The following is a 19738-nucleotide window of genomic DNA, read 5'->3' as shown; positions in this document are numbered from 1 at the left end:
GATGGAGGTTGTACTTTTCAAACATTAGGTTAATGTTCAGGTTGGGGAGGGGGGTTAAAAAGCAGCCAGACCTGCAAAGCCTGAACAAGCATTTTTTTTTTATTAAGAACATTGAACATGAAATGAAGAAGTGAAGCCTTCCCATTTGACTGAAATAAAATTCGGTCCTCAGAAGTAGCTAGTATAACGTAGGCAGGCTAGCTGCCCGCCTACCCTGCCAAGCATCAAACTAAACAGGAGTTTTATCACACCCTGCCCTGCTAAGGATAAAATGGTTTATGGGCCTTCCTCTGCTGATTGCTGTTAGAGATTCTAACGTCTCCCTTCTCTGCCCCAAATTACATCAGACCAAATAGTGTTATCAGGGTGCAAGCACGGGCAGCTTCCTTTGGGCCTGTTTTCATTCAAGAAGCCTCAGAAGTCTTCTCTCGCAGGAACAAGGATGCCATTAAAGTGAGATTCAACAGTACAGTTAAGACTAGGAAGCTGCTGACATGTTTTATCCATCTTCTAAGCACTTTCCCTCCTCTCTTTTTCTAACATGGGTCAATAAAAAGCCCATTCCAAGATCTCTAATGTTTTCCTACCTATGCCATTTAGGCCTCCTCCCATGCCACTGCAGCTTTCCTGCAACAGTAGGTGCTTTCCACCCAGATCGATCTTAATGTTTCACTCAAATATTCACATGAAACTTCTGAAAACAGAAAAGCTGAGACACATGGTTTATAAAATCATTTTGCATTCAGGTATTTGGCTCTAGGGGGCACTTACCTCTTCATGCTTTGTGTAATTTCTTCAGGTTTTTTTCCCCTGTTTGTTTGAAGCAGAGGTGCTTCTGGAAGAGCAGAATTCTGCCCAGGTTTTCACCTTTGGCAATCTGGTTACAAAACTTCAGAATACCACATTTGATGCTTACAAAAAAACCCAGACCTGGAGAGGCTGAAAGGGAGAGACTCAGCCTATAACAGAATGCTACCCCTTAGAAAGGAGAAGTAGCATTCAAAGATTAGCATTCAGTTGTTGGAGGGTGTGTTTTGGTTGTTTGGTTTTTTTAACTGAGGAAAAGAAATATTTGTTTTACACAAAAAAAAAAAAAAAGCCTGAGGCAGGCAATAACAATTCTGCCAGCTTAAACTTTGTCCCATAAGCTCTCCTGAGGATAATGACGATAGACACAAAAATAATACAAACTGATAAGAGAACACAAAAAACCCAAAACCAAAACCTCAGCCCATTTTATGAAGAGCCTTGGCGCTTCTGGAGACTGCTTTGGATCTGTAAATTATGCCCTAGCACAATAGGGAGACAAACCTAGTGCTGCAGGGTTCCCTAATGCAAGACAATCCCCCATCCCACTGATTTTCCCATCACCTTGTCATAAGTACTCAGGATAAATCCTCCTCTGACTGGTTCAGAGAGGAGCATCTGGAGTGAATAGCTGCCGCAACACTTTGTCTTCATTCCGCATCTCTACAGGAGATAGTAAAGCTAAGGCAGCTCCTTTTGCCATGGGCCTTCAAGTTTGGTATGCATGCTGGAATGGCTATTAAACCCTGTTCGTGAGCAGCCTAGGTATTTTTTTTTAAGAGTGGAACAGCAGCAGCCCCTTTTGCTCAAATTCCTGGTTTGTCCCCCTCTGTCACTTGGAATTTGCTAGTTCCCCTTCCTAAATGCCCCAAGCACAGCTGCTCCCAAAGTCCATGTGGGGCCGGCTCTTCCTATGCCTCAAGTTCTGGCACAGTGAGATTCAAAACTAATATCTAGCAGACCTGCTGTAGCAAAAAGGGGCGAAGGCAGTTCCCTTTCAGAAGTCTGCTAAGACAGAAAGAGGTCCCCTTCACATCTTTATGGGGTATACGGGAGAGGCATATTCAAAATCAGGAAGAAGGAAAGATGTTTCAAGGCCCCAGGTGGGAGTTTTCCTCCCCCTTGTAGCACCATTAAGAGACCAAGACATGGGCTTGTGCATGGCAGTTTCAATCAGTTAAATTCCTTCTCATTCTTCTTGAATGCAAGACCACAGGGGACTGTCCCATTCTTCCCTGCCCCAGCAGGATGCTCCAAAGCTGGCAGCTGCCCTGGGGTCAGAGCAAAAGTGAGACCTCTGGCTTCAGAGCTGTTAGGTCTCCTTGAGGACATTGATCTTGGCACAGATCTTGAGAGCTGGTCCCAGCTTGATGTTCATGGCACTCATGAGGTGTTCCTCCTTCAGAAGCAACAGGGCCTGGCCATCAATTTCCTGTGACCGAAACTCCTCAGCAATCTCCTGGCACCCTGTGAAACCAAAAAACAGCACTGAGAAACAGATGTGCCATGGGCACTCCCCTCGTTCCCACTCTGGGCCTCTGGCAGGTACAGAAAGCAAGCTAGAAATCTAACCACCTCCCACCTCCCCACTCTACTCCACAGTCTGCCCAAGGACACAGGCTACTTGAGAAGTACAAGTCACCCATCTGTATAACCTGCTCCAATTCAGAAACACGTACAGAAGTACAATAAAAGCACCAGGCACCACGGACACCACTTTCTTTAGAGAAAGAGAGCCAACAAATTTCCCCATGCTACTGGATCACAGGAGTGCAAGAGAGGACCTTAACTTCACCTTGCAGTGATGCAATGAACTCATACACTTCCTCCACACTCCAACGACTGGGATTGCTGGACAGGAAGACGGGGTTGATGCCATGTAGATCTGGGGTAGGTGGGGCCATGCTAGAGTTTGCCAGGTCCCTCTCTCCATGACTGGCCCTTACTGACAAGGGTCCTGGAGATGTAGGGGACAAAGCTTCATCATAGCTGGAGTTATCAGAGCCTCGACTTGAATCTTCCTGGCCCTACAAGCCCATAGGAAAGAAAGAAAACGAAAGGTGTTTTGTAAGAAATTCACAATTACTAGGTGCAAAACAAGACATTGGGAACAGCAGAAGTTGACTCAACAGTCAGATGAGTCCCAGACCGTTGGTCCAGGGGCAGCTGACATAAGAGCTCCCTGATACCAGAAAGGGGAGACTACTCTTGCCTCCCTTCCTCCTCCTTCTCCCCATCCTCCCCCACATCTCTCCCATTCCTCTTCCTCACATCAGTGCTGAAGCTCATCCGATTCTTCTATAATCTGATTCAAATCATTCATGTGGAAGAATGCTAATCAAACGGGAAAAGTGGATTGTTTTCTACCAAGGCTGTCAGCTGATCTCACTCACTGAGACCTCCAAGACATAGGCGGGAGCAAACAGAGAGTGAACAGAACAAATACAAATGCGAATACACTTTCTGCAGTCAATGAGCAATGAGAACAGCTCACTGTGCCTTGTGTAACAACTGTGTCGGTGTGCACTTGGCACGTCCTGCACAACTACATCCACTGTGAGAAAGTGGTACATCCAGCAGTGACAACCGTTACACTGAGACCTGCCTTGACAGAGGCAGACAGGACTATGTCCTTACCCTGTGGCGCTTGCCCTGGATCTTTGTTCGAGCAATTTCAGAGCTGCTGCGCCGTGGTCCCCGTCGGCGCACACGAGCATAGTTAGCTTCCTGGAATTCCTTCATCTTCTTCCTCTGCAGCCGAAACTGATGGCTGCAGCTGACATTGTACCTCAAGTAAGTAGAAGCAGAGCAGCAGTTAGGAAACAGCAACTATCTAAACCTACTGCTTCTCCTTGCTCTAGATGGGGATAAAACTCCTCTTTACCATCAAGTTCTGTTCCTCCTCCTTCTAAGACTTCCCCTTGGAAGGAACCAGTCCAGACTTCTGACACAAGCAATATTTGGACACCAGAGTCTTGATCTAACATCTGAAGGGTCAATTAAGTCATTCCCCTAAGGGAAAAAAGACCCATAACAAGCACTCTCCTATCAACAGGAAGCAGAAATGACTAGTCTAACTTCTCCCCAGGTTTCTTCCCCAATGCTCCCTTGTGTCTTTGTCTAGTGCCAATGCAGCAGACAGCTACTAGTACGCGTTCGTTTAGTCAGTCAAATGTACATTTGACTGAAGAGAGGTTCTTTGGAGCCCCAGAACTTCCCTCTTCTCACTTCATTTTCTGAGCAAGTCAGAAATCCCGTTTGCACTCAACACGACATTCATCTCTCCACACCTAGAAGCATTCACAAATCATTTAGAGTCCTAAAGGATCTGTGTGGCCAGTGCATCCCATGGAGGGAGGTTCAGATGTACTGAAGTGTTGTACACTACCTGGAGAAGGGGCACATGCTCAGTTTGAGAGAATGTACAGTCAGAGGAAAGGAAGATTATATCTTGCTATTATTACCTTTTAGCACAGGTCATGGAACAGAACCTCTTGGAACCACGGAACTGGGTTGCTGGGGCATACTTCCCACAGTATTCACACTTCAGCAAGTTTGCCTTCTTATCAAGCTCTAGTGAGATAGAGATGCACACCAGTTGATCTGAACTGAAGCAGATCACACACAATGATTCCCCATTCCACTACTCTTCTTCTGAGCAGACAGATTCCAAGCACTATTCTCTACTGCATATACTAAGCAGTTAGCCTGGTGAAGAAACTGGGGAAAGAGAGGCAGAAGCTCCGCTAATTAGGACCCCAGGATACTGAACAGAGCAGTTTATTTCTCCTTGTCAGTACCATTTCACTGAACAAGCAAAAAACAGCATATCCCTCATATCCTACAAGGCTGCAGGGGAAATCTCCATCACTGCACTCTCTCCTGTGTCCACACATCCTTTGCAGCCTTCAGATTCATTAGAGACAAGTGCCATTCAGATTCTCCTGCTTACTACTGACACAGGGTGTGTTAGATCATATCAACAACAAAGTATTGTCTTCTGGCACTCAAGAAAAGGAGATCCTAGGTCCATAGCTTGAGTCTCTAAGAAGTTAGCAGGAAGGCAGGAAGAGATACAAGTTCATAAGGTATAAAGTTAGTAATACAGTATCAAAGAGCAGAAACTTTCAGTAACACTAGCTAGGCCTCCTGGTGCTAAAACTCACCCATAGAAGCACTGTCCCCTCCCGGAGAATTGCTGGACAGGTTTTCACTCTGCCCAGAAGGAGCCTCTCCCTGCAGCGGTTTCTCAGATTCTTTCAGCAGCTGAGAACAACCCACCTGGACAGGAAGAGAAAGAGTTGGGCCCATCAGTAAAGGATTCTCTGTGTCCACCGCCCTCTGCAAGGTATGTGCTGTTCATACCTTATTACAGCTCAGAAGACTCCCTCTGCCTACTAGGGAAGGAGAGATGCTGAACAAAGTTATTACTCCCTCCTGGCTCACAGGCTTGGCAGTTCATTCAAAGATCACCAAGTACTATCTGCCTTGAATATCCTGCAATTCCATGTAACTGCATTTCCCCTTATTTGCTTTAACTTCACTTGCTGCTTGTTCAAAATACAACGCATCCTTCCCTACTAAAAATCAGAGAGAAGGACCTTCTTACAATTCCTGCATAAATTATTGCTTTGGGGACTACTGGTGAAAACAGTTCCCATCATACTTGTTTTACTCCTTCCAACCCATCCTCTTTAATGCCACCACTTAATGCCTTGCTTCGTGCATGAGACCTCCCCCATTTCCCTTCCTCTTCACTGTCTGTGTCTCAGGCTAAAATGCTGAGTTGGAATATGGGGAAAGAAACTCCTGTCTCAAAGACGGAAGCCCACCACCCTCCCAAGACAGCGCTACACCTCCTTCTCCCGCAGCGGAGAATCCCTACCGGAAAGGGCTCTGCTCCCTCCTGGATGACAAAGCCTTCAATGATGTGTGTGAGGATCTGGGGCTTGACGATGGCTTGGGGGGGTTTGGAGTCTCCCATCTGACGTGACACCATTGCCAGGTTTGGGGTGGGAGCAGAGGTGGGGGTGACTGATGCTCCTTCACTTGAGGGGGTATTTGAGGTTGCAATGGCAGCAGAATCAGATTTATCTGGAAAGTTAACAGCACAAGAGTCAGTTACCTTTGCTCCATCTACTTCAAATGGAATACGAGATCAGATCATTAGCACACACAAGCAGAGCTCTCCTGTGTACCTCACCTCCAAGGCCACTCTTCTCCTCCATGTTTTTGGGGCTGTCTGTCACAGGAGAGGACCTGGCAGGCAGCAGTGCAGTGACACTGGGCGACTCCTCCTTCTCCTCCTCTGACTCTGCCTTCCGCTTTACCGCTAAGGTCTGAGACTTGCCCTGTGTGAATAAAGACGAACACGTAAGCGGAGAGAAGAGCTCCAAACCAAAGAACAAGACAGATAGAAGGCAAAAGTAAGATGCATCCTTCTCCATCGTATTTCATTTCCAGCCTGATTCCTTCTCCTGGAGATGCCTCTAGCTCCCTCACAGTACATACCTCTACTTCAGAGCATTTGCCTAGCAGGGAGCAAAACTTCAGCAGACTCACTGCCATACCATTATGACCAGGATCTGGTGTCCCATTTCACGTTGATACATTGATAGAATACCAAGTCACTGTGAGAACCTCAAAGGATTATTCCAGGAAGAAAGAAATGGAATGGCAGTCACCCAGCAGCTTCCAAACAGGCTTTTGGCTAAATCAGATCAGTTTCAATGACGGACAGTCAAAGAGTAGGGGACACATGTTGGATGAGAGCAAATTGTCCTGCCACTCTAAAAATCAGACAAATCCTGTGACACCTTCCTGAAGAAGGAGCCAGAGTTTAGAAACAGTCGCAGGAACTGGCTAAGGATATCTGAGCTGGCAAAGTGCTGTTGTCCCAGGGAGTTAGGCAGGCCCTAGCTGGACAAGTCACAGCAGCATGGCCAAGGCCCATGGAACATGAGCCATCTTTGTTCTCCTCTGCATAGCCTGTTGCTAGGGGATCCTCTGAGGCCTAGAGTCAGTAGCTGGTACCACACACCAAGGGGTCTCTGACCCAGAGGTATCCATACCTAGTGAGGAGAGGGGGGGTTCGGTCTCCATGGGCCACTGAGCCCTCATCTGTCTCCTGAGAGAGACAACAAAGAGGCCAGTTATTGTTTGTATTGGGTTTGTGTGGCAAGGTTTTGGTAGCAGGGGGGCTGCAGGGGTGACTTCTGTGAGAAGACACCAGAAGCTTCCCCCATGTCAGACAGAGCCAGTTCCAGCCAGCTCCAAGACGGACCTGCCACTGGCCAAGGCCGAGCCCATCAGCGATGTTGGCAGCACCTCTGTGATAATATATTTAAGAAAGGGTAAAAAATACTGTGCAACAGCAGCTGCGAAAGAGAAGTAAGAATATGTGAGACAGACAACTGCAGACCCCAGGTCAGTGCAGAAGGAGGGGAGGAGGTGCTCCAGGCGCCGGAGCAGAGATTCCCCTGCAGCCCGTGGTGATGAAGACCATGGTGAGGCAGGCTGTCCCCCTGCGGCCCATGGAGGTCCACGGTGGAGCAGATCTCCACCTGCAGCCCGGGGAGGACCCCGCGCCGGAGCAGGTAGATGTACCCTGAAGGAAGCTGTGACCTCATGGAGAGCCAGCCCACACTGGAGCAGGCTCCTGGCAGGACCTGTGGCCCTGCAGAGAGGAGCCCATGCTGGAGCAGGTTTGCTGGCAGGACTTGTGACCCCAGGGGGGACCCACGCTGGAGCAGTCTGTGCCTGAAGGACTGCAGCCCATGGAAAGGGCCCACGCTGGAGCAGTTCGTGGAGAACTGCAGCCTGTGGGAAGGACTCATGTTGGAGAAGTTGGTGAAGGACTGTATCCCGTGGGAGGGATCCCACACTGCAGCAAGGGAAAAGCATGAGGAGGAAGCATCAGCAGAGACAAAACATTATGAACTGACCACAACCCTCATTCCCCATCCTCCTGCACTGCTCAGGGGGAGGAGGTAGAGGAGTCAGGAGTGACATTCAGCCTGTGAAGAATTGGAGCAGGGTGTTTTTTAGATTTGTTCTTATTTGTCATTATCCTACTCTGATTAATTGGCAATAACTTAAATTAATTTCCATAAATTGAGTTTGTTTTGCCTGTGACAGTAATTGGTAAGTGATCTCCCTGCTCTTATCGCGACCCACGAGCTTTTCATTGTATTTTTCTCCCCCTGTCCTGTTGTGAAGGGGGAGCGATAGAGCAGCTTGGTGGTCACCCAGCAGCCAGGCACCACATTGTTAAATGTGATATTTAGTATGTGATGTGGACACCTACCCCATATGGGGCAGGGTCTGAGTCTCACCTATTTACTTCATGCAAGCCTTTGAATGATAATGTGGAAGAGAAATGCTTGTAGTCAGTAGCCCCAAGGGTTGGATTGGAATTAGTGTTTTTGAGAGGAAAAAGTCTCCACATCCCTTTACCCAAACCCTTTACCCATCCCATCCCACTGACCTGGGCCTGGACTGCGATTGGTGTCCTAGGAATGAACAAAGAGAATCCATATGCTATTCTCCTTCTCAATGGTATCACTTACTGGCAACTGGACAGACTGCATGTAGAATGCTGCTGGCATCTGAGCCACAACTGGAGAGGAGGCTGGGCTCTTCACCATGTGGGCTGTGCCTTGAACTTGTGCCAAATTCACCCCTGTGGTGAGAGGAGGAGCTTCCTGTGAGGATGGTGGAGCTGTAGATGATGACGGGGAAGCAGCATGGGCTTGGGAAACAGGCTGGACCACAGCTGGCATTCCCCGGGATGTCGGCACAGCTGCAGCGATCTGAGCCAAACCCAGTGCTTGGGCTTGGCCTGAGCCCTGCTGCCGAGTACCCACCACCTGTACTGGGATGTGTGGTGGAGGCTGCTGGGCTGCTGACATTTTGGCAGGCCCAAGCTGAGGTGGTTTGATGGGGGTGACCAGAGATTTTGACTGTATTGGAACAGGTGACTTGGTGGCTGGCTGGCAAGAACTGTCCTGCTGGAGCTGCACAGGCTGTGGCTGGGACTGCAACATAGGCTGCACCACGAGGGTCTGAGCCTGCTGCTGGTTTTGAGGTGGAACCTGCTGCTGCGGAGGTTGAGCTTGCTGCTGCTGTTGGGTCAGAGATGGTGCTTGCTGCTGTTGCTGCTGTTGGGCCAGCTGGAGGTGGGTGGCTGTGTGGAGGAGCTGGGACTGGCGGTGCTGGAACTGCTGCTGGTGATGAATGGCGATCTGCTGCTGGATCACCACCTGCTTCTGCAGGTGGATCTGCTGCTGCTGCTGGATCAGCGAGTGTGGCTGGATCTGTGTATAGGTGGCTGTACAAGCACAGAGTGGGAAAAGAGGAGAGCGCAAAAGTTAGCAACAGTGCAGCTGGGAACAACAACAACAAAAACAAGGCAGGCAGCCGCTGCTCTGGTTTGAGTCATTAAGCACCAAAATGACTGACAGCTCACTGGCAGAGGACGTGAGGGACTATTAGCAAGAGAAGTTGATTTAGAGAGGGATAATCCCCAGAGACAAGCCCCCCGGGAGCCCAGAGGCTGGGACGCGTGCTGGAAAACCAACGGCACTCTTGCGAAAGCCCAGTGGGCTCGAAGAGAAGGAACAGGTCTGCGCTTACCTGAGCTGATCAACGTCTGGCTGGGTGCTGGTGTAGCAGTCCTGGTCAGGTTCATGCCCACCGTTTGCTGCCCGCCACTGTCCGTTTCGCCCTTCTTTGTGGCTGCATTCTCTGTCTCCGTCTGGCTTCCCTGGCTGACGGTCACGGCCTGGGCAGCTGCTACCGGTAATGGCTGAACCACCCCCGTGCCTTTCCTTTGGCAACTGGCAGCGGTGCCTGCCGAGGAGGTCTGGCTCAATCCCGTTGAGGTCTGGCTCCCACCACTTGCCACCACCCCTCCGGAGACACCGTTGCTGCCTGCTGACCCCTGGCTCAAGTTGAGGGACTGGCCCGCGCTGCCGGAGGAGGCCTGGGCCACTGCCAAGGTCTGGCCCGTGCTGGTGGCCTGCGGTAAGCCCGAAGCCTGGGAGCTTCCTGGCAGAGCTGCCTTCTGAGCGGAGCCTTGGAGCTGGGCGTTAGCGGCCGAGCTCTGCTGGCTCCTCACAGCCAAGTTCTGCACCTACAAACGCATATACAAAACAGAATCCGTTCGTTTTATGTACGTTACTTGCTGGAAGTTTGGCAGAGAACGCCTAAGCAACAGGCTCTACTGGGATGCAGGCTAAGTTCAAGTCTCACGTGCGGAGCTGGCTAACGCTGCAGGGCAAAGCTCAGGCGTGCTCCTCCCCAGGAAACACGTTATCCTGAACTCCCTCCTGCCCCATCTCTGATGGAAGTTAAAGATCTTGTGGCACTTTCTGAACAGCACGTGCTGACACCGCCATTCTCCGAGGCATGGGACAGCCTTCGGACCTGCCTGCCGTGCCTTTGCACCGGTAGGACCCAGTTTAGCACAGCTCTAAAAGCACTGAGATACCCCTTTAAAGACCAGTCTTCATTCCTTTTCAATTTTTGTGCCACCTGCCTCCTTCCCCCTGTGCAGGGCTTTCCACTCAGCAGGCTCACAGATCTACTCATGGCCTGCAGCCCTTCTGATTTCAGCAGTTCCTCTGCATTTTGGTGCTGCCATCCTCTGTATTTACTCCTCCTCCAAATGCAGTGTCAGATCATGGCTGACTTTCCTTCAGAGAAAGTGCTCTAGACGAGAAAAATATGAAGTAACTGGAAATCCCAAGAATGACTGGGATAGGACAAGGAAAATGGGAAGCCATGGCAGCTCCCTGACCTGGAGAATTACTTATAGACGAATGCAGGAGCTAAGACCTTGTGGCCTGTTCGGTCTTTGGCATCTTTACAACAACAAACCAACTGGGTGAAGGAATACTACCGCTGGCAAAGAGTCTTCATTGCAGAGTGACTGAAAACTGGACATAGAACTCAATGATTCTTTTCACACAAGGACAACTGAGAAACTGTGAAGATGGGATTGATCCAGCATGGGGCTCACCCCAGAAATTTTAAGCAGAAATTAATCCAATCTCTGGAGGCAAAAAGCAAACATGAAAAAACGGTGGCAAGAGAGAACAGAATCTCCTGCCTGCACAGGGACACAGGTTGGGGATAAAATAGAGCTAACCTGCTATAGAGGGATGGCTGGAGACAAAGAGCAGAGTGTGGGGTGATGGAGAGCAGGGGAAGGGGAGGACTGTGGGAGGGGGTGTCACTGACCTGGTCTGTGTCTGCATGGACCCCAGGAGACTGAGTGGGTGGTACCTCCTGCTGGACAGCGGCCACAGCCCCGTTGGGCATCAGGATGAGTTGGGAGGCAAGAGGCACATTGCGGCCCAAGGTCCGGTTTACCTGCAACAGGTTCCCCAGCTGGGGCTGTTGAGGGAGGGTTAGGTGACGTGGAGTGAAAGGAACGGAGGGACAGAGAGAAAGAAAGACAGCGAACCACAAGCAAACAAGTTACAAAGCAACACTGGGCTGCAATGTCACACACTGCAAAACTGTAACGCTGAACATAACCCTCGGGAGCAGGAAACTGGGAACAGTTTCCTTATGGAAACAAGCACTCTTCTATCAAACATGGGCCTGGGCCAACTCCCACAGACTGCCCAAGGCTGGCTAAAGACTGGGGTATCATTGAATTTTCAGATGTATATCTGGGACTGGTAGAGAAACAGTGGTAAAAGACATACATCCAACACAGGCGTTGCTGGAAAAGAAGGGCATTGCAATCTGTATCTAAAGTCCACTGAGACACAGAAAATATTTTTCAGGTAGGTAACCAAACCACAGCCTGACTATATAGTCAAGCCTAATGTTTTCTATTTAGCAGCACTTCAAAGTGATTAGAAGGATGCCATATTTGTTCATGTTGATTTATGTTTCTAGACTTCCTTGAGTTCTGACTTATGTCCCTGAGCTCAGCAGTGGTAGGAGAGAGTAATTCACCATATTTCTGGTTCAATGCTGGAACAGATGAGTAGCTTTTTTTCTGTGAGCTATATTCAAGTCTAGGACATATATTTCACATTTACACTCTAGTGAGAAGTGCCATGGGATCTTTAACATCTATGCAGAGCAGAGACAAATATGGTTCTTAATGATCTCACCTGAGCCACACAATACAAAGCTCATCTACCCTCAAAAGCTGAGCCCAGAGTCAAACTCATGGTTTCAGGGACAAGAGCTTCCCCATCTGAATTTAAAATATAGTGCCTCATCCTTAAAGCTACAGTTAGTCCAAAGGTGTTGGTAATCCCAAGCAGTGAAACACTGAAGTGGCTACGAAGCGGGGCTTATGGTCAAGACACATTTTGCGTACACATCTCTTACCCGGAGATACATCTGGGCCTGTGACTGGTTGAGAGGCGGTGAGGTGGTATTCCCAAGGAGCACAGACTGTGTCAGGGTTGTGGCGCTGGGGGAACTCACGCTCTGTGACCGACTGATCAGCTGAGCAGCTGATGTGGTGGCTAGGTTGATCTTAAAACAGAGAAAAGGCCCAAACGATATATGAAGAGACAGAGGCAAAGAAAGAAGTACAAATTCACTTACTGGGGTACAGCCAGAACAGACATTTTACAGTTTTTCCCTGTATCCCACAGGGGACCAAGAAGAAAAAAGTTCTTGTCTTAGAGGCTATGCAATCTAAACTAGCCAAAGCCCTGGATGCTAACCTCATTTGTATGCTGAGCCCGAATATCGCTGTTAGCATGCAACTGCAGTAAGAGATCCAAAAGAAATACATCATTTTCTCCAGCCTCTCAAGTCAAGGAAAAAAACCCACAAAGTAATCTCCACCCTACCAACTCACCTACTCTCTGAACAAATCCCAGTTCCTCAATACTCGCTACAAAACCAGACTTCCTCTCATTCAACAAACTCTGCCCAAGAAAAAAAATGCATTCCATTTCAAGCTGCTCACAACTCCTTCTCAGAACTCCTGATCCTTTTCTAATCCATGACAACATATCCCCAAAGCCTCAGCAAAGAGAGATCAGTGTCTACCTTTCCAGCTAAGAGGCCTCTCCCACTCAGAAACCTTCTCTGGTCTCTGGTCTCAACCCCCCCCAATAATGATAGCACCCCAAATCCTCAAAGTTGTCTGCATCTTGTGGATTCCCAGCATTCTTAGAAGCTGTGTTTCCCTGGCTGACTGCCTTCCTAAAAGACAAAGAAGAGAAAGAAAAAGGCGGGGGGTGGGAGGGAGGCTTTGCTATGTGTGTGAGGGAGCAGTTACTTACAGAGGCCTGGGTGGTGGTGGTCTGTTGCGGGGTGCTGGTGTTGGGGGAGCTGGCCTGCCTGCTGGCTGCAATTGTAGCCTGCAAGAGGGATTGAAACAGAAGTGAGTATCTGGAACAAACTTTTCAATCCAGCCCAAATCTTTGGCTTTGTCGGAACACCTAGTCCCATCATCATCTTCTCCCACTCCTGAGAACAGGAGCACAACCTAACCACTACAAATCTCTGCCGTGCCCTACAAATCAGGTGCAGCAACTCAGGAAGGTAATTCCTCTTCCCCAACCAGTTCAGCCCTATATACTACCCAAGGCAGTGGACAACAGACCCTTACAGTGCATGACCTCCAGTCCTTCCACCCGTGGGTACATACCCTACTGTTGCCCCAGCTTGTCACGCTACACGCTGCAACCCTCATCCTGATGCTGCAATCCACTGTTAACACCCAGATGTTCCCCACAATATTAGCAATTTGCTGGGCTAGTCAGGCAGTTTACTAACAACGCAATGATAGCACTCCAAGTAAAAAATTTCAGATTACAGCATGTATGGTTCGTGGAGGAATGTAAATATCGGCAGATTTCCACCCCACCCCCCATGATCCCATGGGAATTCCACTGTATGAGTTTAGTTAGTTTTATAACTAAGATTTGTGTGAAACTGGTGAGAGGATTCTATTCCCTCTATGCTATAAAACTGCAGGTAGGGATTTTGAGAACAAGTAAATCCTGGACTAACAGCCAAGGAGCACAGCTCCTGACAGAGCTATTGTTACACAGACAGAACTGTATTCTCATCACACATAATCCATCTTCAACTGATGATAAAGTCTGGTAGGTGAGCAAAGTTGCTAAAGAAAAAAAAATATCACTCAACAATCACTCATCATAAAATATCTCAATTTGTATAAACATATCTCAGTTAAAGAAACACCCTCCTGGCTGGACAAGATCTACCCCAGATCCCTCTTGCTAGTAACTGGTAAAGAAAACATGGGCTACTAAGTTTCAAGACAGAAAATTCAGAGGATACCACCTGAAATTTCAGGCACACAAGACCATGTTTATTCTCAGACAAGTAACAATCCATGCTTCACTTTAATACAGTTTTTAAACACTGCTGCATCTACTGCCGATTTAAGCGCCCATCTTTTATTTAAAGAAGGTGCAGGGGCTAGTCATAGGCCTCTGAAGTGCAAGTTTCCTGATGGGGATGCTAAATTTTATCTTCCCCTGCTCTGTCCCTGAAAACCAAGTGAATCTTTGCATCAGGCTTCCAGTTTACTAGCTGTTTGTATTAGCTTTAAACAACGTGTTTAGGGACTCATTGTCTCATGATGGATCAGGACAACCTTGGTGCACAAGCCACTGTATAAAGAGAGAATCTCTAGATCTTCCCCAGAGAACGATCCAGTTCCTCTCCTTCTCCCGCTTGGTAACTCACCTGCTGGACAGCAGCCAGGCTGTGAAGCTGGGCACTGTTAAGCTGCTGCTGGAGCATAAACTGATGAAAGTACTGGGCTGCATTGGGCTGTCTCTGGAGTGCCTGCAGGGCCTAGAGAAAGAGGAAAACCCAATTGTCAAAAATAGCGTGCCCTTGAAATGTGATTAGAGAGAGCAATGAAGAAATAAATAACAGCCATGAGACCATCCCTAGACCCCATGAAAAAAGCAAAGTCACTAGATTAGCACATCAAAATACATAGTACAGCTACAAATTTGCTAACTGACTGAATCACAGGTGTATTCAAGGACAGCGGGAAGCACACTTGCAAGACTTTCATAAACTCCAGGAATTTGGCGATGTGTGTGCTCAAGCAGGCAGACAAGTGTTCCAGTATAGTATGTATATGGAGGATATACACTGTAGAGAGGAACTGGGATGATAAACTGAATGACTTGCTCTAGAACAGCATGCTAAAATCAATCTATTGGATCACAGTACGGATTAAATCTAAGAGGCTGGACCCCAGAGGAGTAACCTATAAAACATGAAGCACAGTATCAGGCTACAGGAACCAAACATTGGGCCTAGCACAAGAATTTCTAAATCTGAAAACATGACAGCCCTTCGAGCATGCTCCCACCTTGACGCACGACAACTCAGAGGAACACGAAAGGGCTCACCACCACCTTCCACTGATGCACACGCCACCCCAGAACATAACCGCGTCTCACCTGTACTGCCTGTCGCTCATAGAGAGACATCTGCGATATCTGAGGACGGGTGCTTCCTCCAGAACTGGAGCTCCCGCTGGTGGAGCTGGAGTTCTGCTCACTTTCGGTCTCCATGGTGACAGGATCCCAGGAGCTCAGGCTGAGAGGGACTCCAGACCTACATCGAGAGAATTGGAAACTAAGTCAGGCTAGAGAAAGAACCAAACCATATTTCACTGCATTACCTCGCTTTTTTTACTGGAATATCCCAGCACCAGGCTCCTTGCACAGCTTTGCTACATCACAGGGGACCGGGGATGCCAGGGTTCTGAAATCACCCAGAAATTATACTTGTGGTTTAAATCTTTTATTACCACAGTCAGAAATGTAACGCACACATTCTCATGTTTTTATTGCCATGCCCCAGTTGGAAGCTACAGCATCCTGAACTCTTAAAAAGGCAGCAGAGTGAAGGAGCAGCTGCAGCTCATTCAGACAATCATTTGGTTACAGACCTGATCACCTCTCCTTCAAGAGAGGCTAGTGAAGCGAGGCGAACTGCACTGTGCTTCCAGTCTCCCACTGCACTTGGCAACTTCTGATCCTCTCTTCCTCCAGTTGCACAAGAGGTATAATTATCCCACAACTCCGCTGCCCTGCTTGCAGATATACCAACTCAGTCCCTCCTTCTCCCAGTTTAGCCCCCAGCCCTCGACTGTTTCTTTCTTTCTCTCATCACATGGACCTTTCCAGCTACTTCTTGTTCCTGACAGATCGTGTAACTTGAACATTAGACTGGAAGCTGGTATTTGTGGTGGCAAGTTGCTTTCAGGAGGAACAGAGTCAGAAGCGGAGTGGATGAAGGGTTCACTGGCAACTCTTGTGAGGGGAAAGCTGCTAAAGAGGTCATGCAGAGCCAGAGCAGAAGGATGAGTTGCAGTGAACCACAGGACTGAGAAAGGACTGGAGTAGGCTTTCATCAGCCAAGAGGAAGAGAAGCGAGACTGAAGACAGTCCTTAGCAGAAGAGTAACGCATTGGGATGATCAGGGACTTCCCTGCAGCAAGGAACATGGGCTACACAGGGAGTAACGGGGTTAGAGTCAGAAAAGGGAAAGAGCAAAACTGATTATTCAACAAATTCCACTGCAAAAATTACTTTTTAGAAGCATATCATTCCATGTAAGATTAAAAAAAAAAAAAAAAAAACTTCTGATAGTCTCAGTATCACTGACAGCCTGTTTGTTTCCAAAACACCAGCTGGCTCCCCTGCAACGTATCTGAGAGAGTGCTAAATGAGACCCCTAGGCTTCCAGGATCCCACAGCACCAGCACAGCCACTGTATCTAGACCTTTCCAAATCCAGAGATTTCAAGCTTCACAGCCTTAACCAAACACAACTTTTTCCAGGTGCGTAAACAAACAGACCGGTGCAGCAGAAAAGAAGGTGCAACAATAGTCTCAACCAGACAACTTTTTAAATTCTGGAATGGTGTTAAGGGCAGCAGATGACTTTAAAGTATGGCAACAGCATTACCACTGCAGAGGATGGCTGGCTAAATCAGGGAACTGCTGCTCCAAACCTGCTCTTCAAATTCTGGAAAATTCTATAATTGACAAGCAGCTTGCTGCTGCTCCAGTCCCATCTTTCCCGTGCATCTTTGCCTCTGCCCTCAAGTCCTGCCCAGGCATCTCCCTGCTAATCCAACACTGCCTTTGGCTGTCGGTAATTGTGCCCTGCAGTCATCTTCTCAACTGAGAGGCACCCCCTCCTAACTGGCCATTACTGTCTTCAGGCACAACTCTATTACAGCTAGAAAGAGTTGGTCAATAAGCCTCTCTAGAATATAAAAGCTCTGGAGAAGGCAATTGCCTTAAAGATCTTCCCCAGGGGGCAGCTCCACAAAAAGTAAATGAAGCCTGAAAATAAATAAATTGAGAAGGGAGAGAATACAGACTTTCTGAAAGAAAATAACTATGGTAGGTAAATTAAGTACTTCAGATGGGGTTAAAATGCAAGTCAGAGCGAAGCTACAGGTATTACAGCAAGTTATCTAGTAGCTCAGCTACCATTAGGAGACAATTTCTGTGCCCTCACCCACCTTCAACGTCCCCCCATGCAGGTTCCTCCCAGCATTTACCTCGCTTCTGGTGCTCACTAGATCAGCTTGTTAACTTTGCAGAAAAGCTGCCCTAAACATCATTTTCTGCCAGATCAGTGAGTTGAATTAGCTCACTTGTGATGCCACAAGTCCAGTGAGAGAGAAAAAGGTAACTAAGGTTCAGCTGAGCTATAGCACATACCCTTATCCTCAACAGCTGCACCAGAAGGAGAAACCTGGCTTCTGACTTGGTGCTCCGCTCCACCAATCTGTGCTTCCTCAGTAAACAGCATCATCGATTCTTAAGATTTCCAGTATTTCTGCGAGTTCCACATTGATCGAGATCTTAAAATCGGGTCCTAGCACAAACAGAATCCTACCGAAACACCTCTGGGATGAGAGGCATCAAAAAATTTTGGTCTCTGTGTAGCCAAAAGACCTTTGGGGGGCATGGATAGAGAAGTGTACTCTCTCCCTTTGCGGAAGGGTGGTAAGAATTTTAAGTCACTCACAGCAAGCAGGGTTATCCAGCAAAACCCTTTCCAAACACAAAAGTGAAAAGGCGCAGTATTTCCCCAGGCAAGTTCATCTAAGGATGCAGCTCCATGTTAGCGTAATCCGATCCAAACACAGGCTATTCCCGCACAAAATAGCTCGGACTACACCCTCTCCCCTCCTCCGAGGGCATCTTCCAGCACCCTCCTCTTACAAAGATCTAGTGATCACCCGGCTATCAGATCACCTGATTCAGCTAGCTGCTCCATGAGACGGATAACCTACTATGAACGATTAAACCATGGGTTTTCCAAAAGATTGAGTTAACCAACTCACCTCGCAAATGTAAAAAAACAAACAAACAAACCCAAACAAACCAATCCAAACCGCCCAAGGTAACGCTGTGGCCATTACTGGAAATTAACCTTTGAACAACAGCTAGAACTGCACCCCTCAAAAGCAGACACGGAGGATACAAAGGCCTATTAACACCACGGCAGGGATGACAGCACAGCAGAAAGGAAGGGAGAAAACCAGCTCCCGGAGCAGCCCGAGCCTGAGAACACGGGCCAGCCCGGAGCCTAACCCACGCTGCTGATCTCAGCGCGCACCAACAACATCACAGGTGGCCCCGTCTGCAAGTTCCCGACCTTTCTCAAGCGCAAGAAGAGCAGGAGAGTCCGACCAAACGTCTCCTCCGGTCGCCGGGCACTATGGAGGAGGCAGAAAAGTTTTACTCACTCACCCTCCCACCCCATCCATTCCCCCCGGCACGTCACTGCCGGTGCAGAACATTTTCTAACCTTACAACTGGTTTTGTGGCTTCACCCTTGAGAAACCGACTCAAGCGAACGGGTACGATTGGCACAGGCTGGCCGGCAGCTTTGGGGAAGAAAAACGAGCAACCGGGACTGCAGCACGCTCCTCGCTCTGCTCCTGCAGTTTTCCACAGCACCGTCTCCGAGCTACGCAAGCAAGAGGCGTGAAACTGCCGGGGACACGTTGAACTCTGCTCCGGGATGCTCTGGAAGCAGCAGCAGCGGTCGGTGCCACCGTCCGGCACTGCGGGGGACCCCCGCGCCGCCGGCTCCCCACCCCGGCAACTCCGGCGGCAAAGTTAAGCCGACGGCGAGCGTGCGGCCGCCCTGCCCGCCGCACGTAGGTACCGTGCGGGCAGCCCCGCCGCGGCGGGAGGCGGGGATCCGCCGCAGGATGCTCGCCGCGGGGAGATCGGGAAAGGCGCGTCTTTAACGCCCGGCCACCGGCGGCGGGCGGCGGGGGAAGCGGCGGCGGCTGCCCGGGAGGCGGGAGCGGGGCGGAGGGGAGGCGGGAGGGGGGGGGGGGGGGGAGTTGTTCCCGGCCGCTGCCTCCGGGGGCCGGGCCGGGCAGACAATGGCTGCTCCGCCGCCGCTGTCAACTTCCAGCCCGCCCCGGGTCCCCGGGGAACTCTCCCCGCCGCGGCCGACCCGCTCCCCGGGCCCGGCCTCACCTGCAGCAGCCGCCGCGGCGCGGCACTGCCCCGCTCCGCTCCCGCAGCAACGCCAACGCCGCCGCCCTCGCCGCCACCGCCCTCCTCCTCCTCCTCCTCTTCCTCCTCGCCCGCCCCGCCGGGAGCCCCCGCGCCCGCCCGAGGGGCCCGCGCTGCCGGCGTTACCGGAGCCCCGCGGCCGCCGCCGCCGCCGCCTGACACGCCCCCCGCGCGCGGGCAGCCAGGCCGGGCCCCGGCCGGGCGGGGCGGGGCGGGGCGGTGCCCGGGGGCCCCGTTGTTGGGGGGGGAGGGCGGGGCCGGGGGCGTTACCTCGCGGCGGCTCCCGGCGGGCCCGGCCCGGCCGCGGCCTCTGGCAGTGCAGCCCCGGAGCGGGGGGGGGGGGGGGGGGGGGGGGAGGGCCGAGGGGGCGGGGAGAGGGGAGGGCGGGGC

General features: G+C 50.0%; 1 protein-coding gene across 7 annotated transcripts; it reads right to left on the bottom strand.

The window, feature by feature from the left end:
* Nucleotides 1–78: 78 nt before the first annotated feature.
* PHC1 (polyhomeotic homolog 1) lies at nucleotides 79–19392 on the bottom strand. 7 transcript variants are annotated; one of them, XM_030040744.2, is made up of 16 exons: nucleotides 18624–19083; nucleotides 18471–18531; nucleotides 15246–15402; nucleotides 14512–14622; nucleotides 13074–13151; nucleotides 12163–12312; nucleotides 11050–11205; nucleotides 9442–9940; nucleotides 8376–9136; nucleotides 6011–6158; nucleotides 5693–5901; nucleotides 4974–5088; nucleotides 4272–4380; nucleotides 3445–3595; nucleotides 2603–2834; nucleotides 79–2274 (listed from the first exon to the last, which is right to left on the bottom strand). In XM_030040744.2, exons 3-16 carry the CDS (start codon nucleotides 15357–15359, stop codon nucleotides 2120–2122), a joined length of 2988 nt encoding a protein of 995 aa, XP_029896604.1. In that variant the 5' UTR covers nucleotides 15360–15402; nucleotides 18471–18531; nucleotides 18624–19083; the 3' UTR covers nucleotides 79–2119. The 7 variants fall into 7 exon arrangements, with proteins under 7 accessions (XP_029896604.1, XP_029896606.1, XP_029896607.1 ...); XM_030040746.2 differs by lacking the exons at nucleotides 18471–18531; nucleotides 18624–19083 and adding an exon at nucleotides 19315–19392 and having other exon boundaries at nucleotides 15246–15404; XM_030040747.2 differs by lacking the exons at nucleotides 18471–18531; nucleotides 18624–19083 and adding an exon at nucleotides 19310–19366.
* Nucleotides 19393–19738: the final 346 nt, after the last annotated feature.

The sequence above is a fragment of the Aquila chrysaetos genome, chromosome 17, assembly GCF_900496995.4.
Source record: "Aquila chrysaetos chrysaetos chromosome 17, bAquChr1.4, whole genome shotgun sequence".
Classification (NCBI taxonomy): Eukaryota; Metazoa; Chordata; class Aves; order Accipitriformes; family Accipitridae; genus Aquila; species Aquila chrysaetos.
Note: the sequence above shows the minus strand (reverse complement) of the source record. Positions and strands in the feature narration are given on the sequence as shown.

Coding starts and splice junctions, on each gene's coding strand:
- PHC1 (XM_030040746.2), bottom strand. CDS start 15,359: ATGGAGACCGAAAGTGAGCAGAACTCCAGCTCCACCAGCGGGAGCTCC. Junction 9,137..9,441: donor CCAGACGTTGATCAGCTCAG/GTAAGCGCAGAC, acceptor GTGCTTGTACAG/CCACCTATACACAGATCCAG. Junction 2,275..2,602: donor GTTCATTGCATCACTGCAAG/GTGAAGTTAAGG, acceptor TTGGTTTCACAG/GGTGCCAGGAGATTGCTGAG.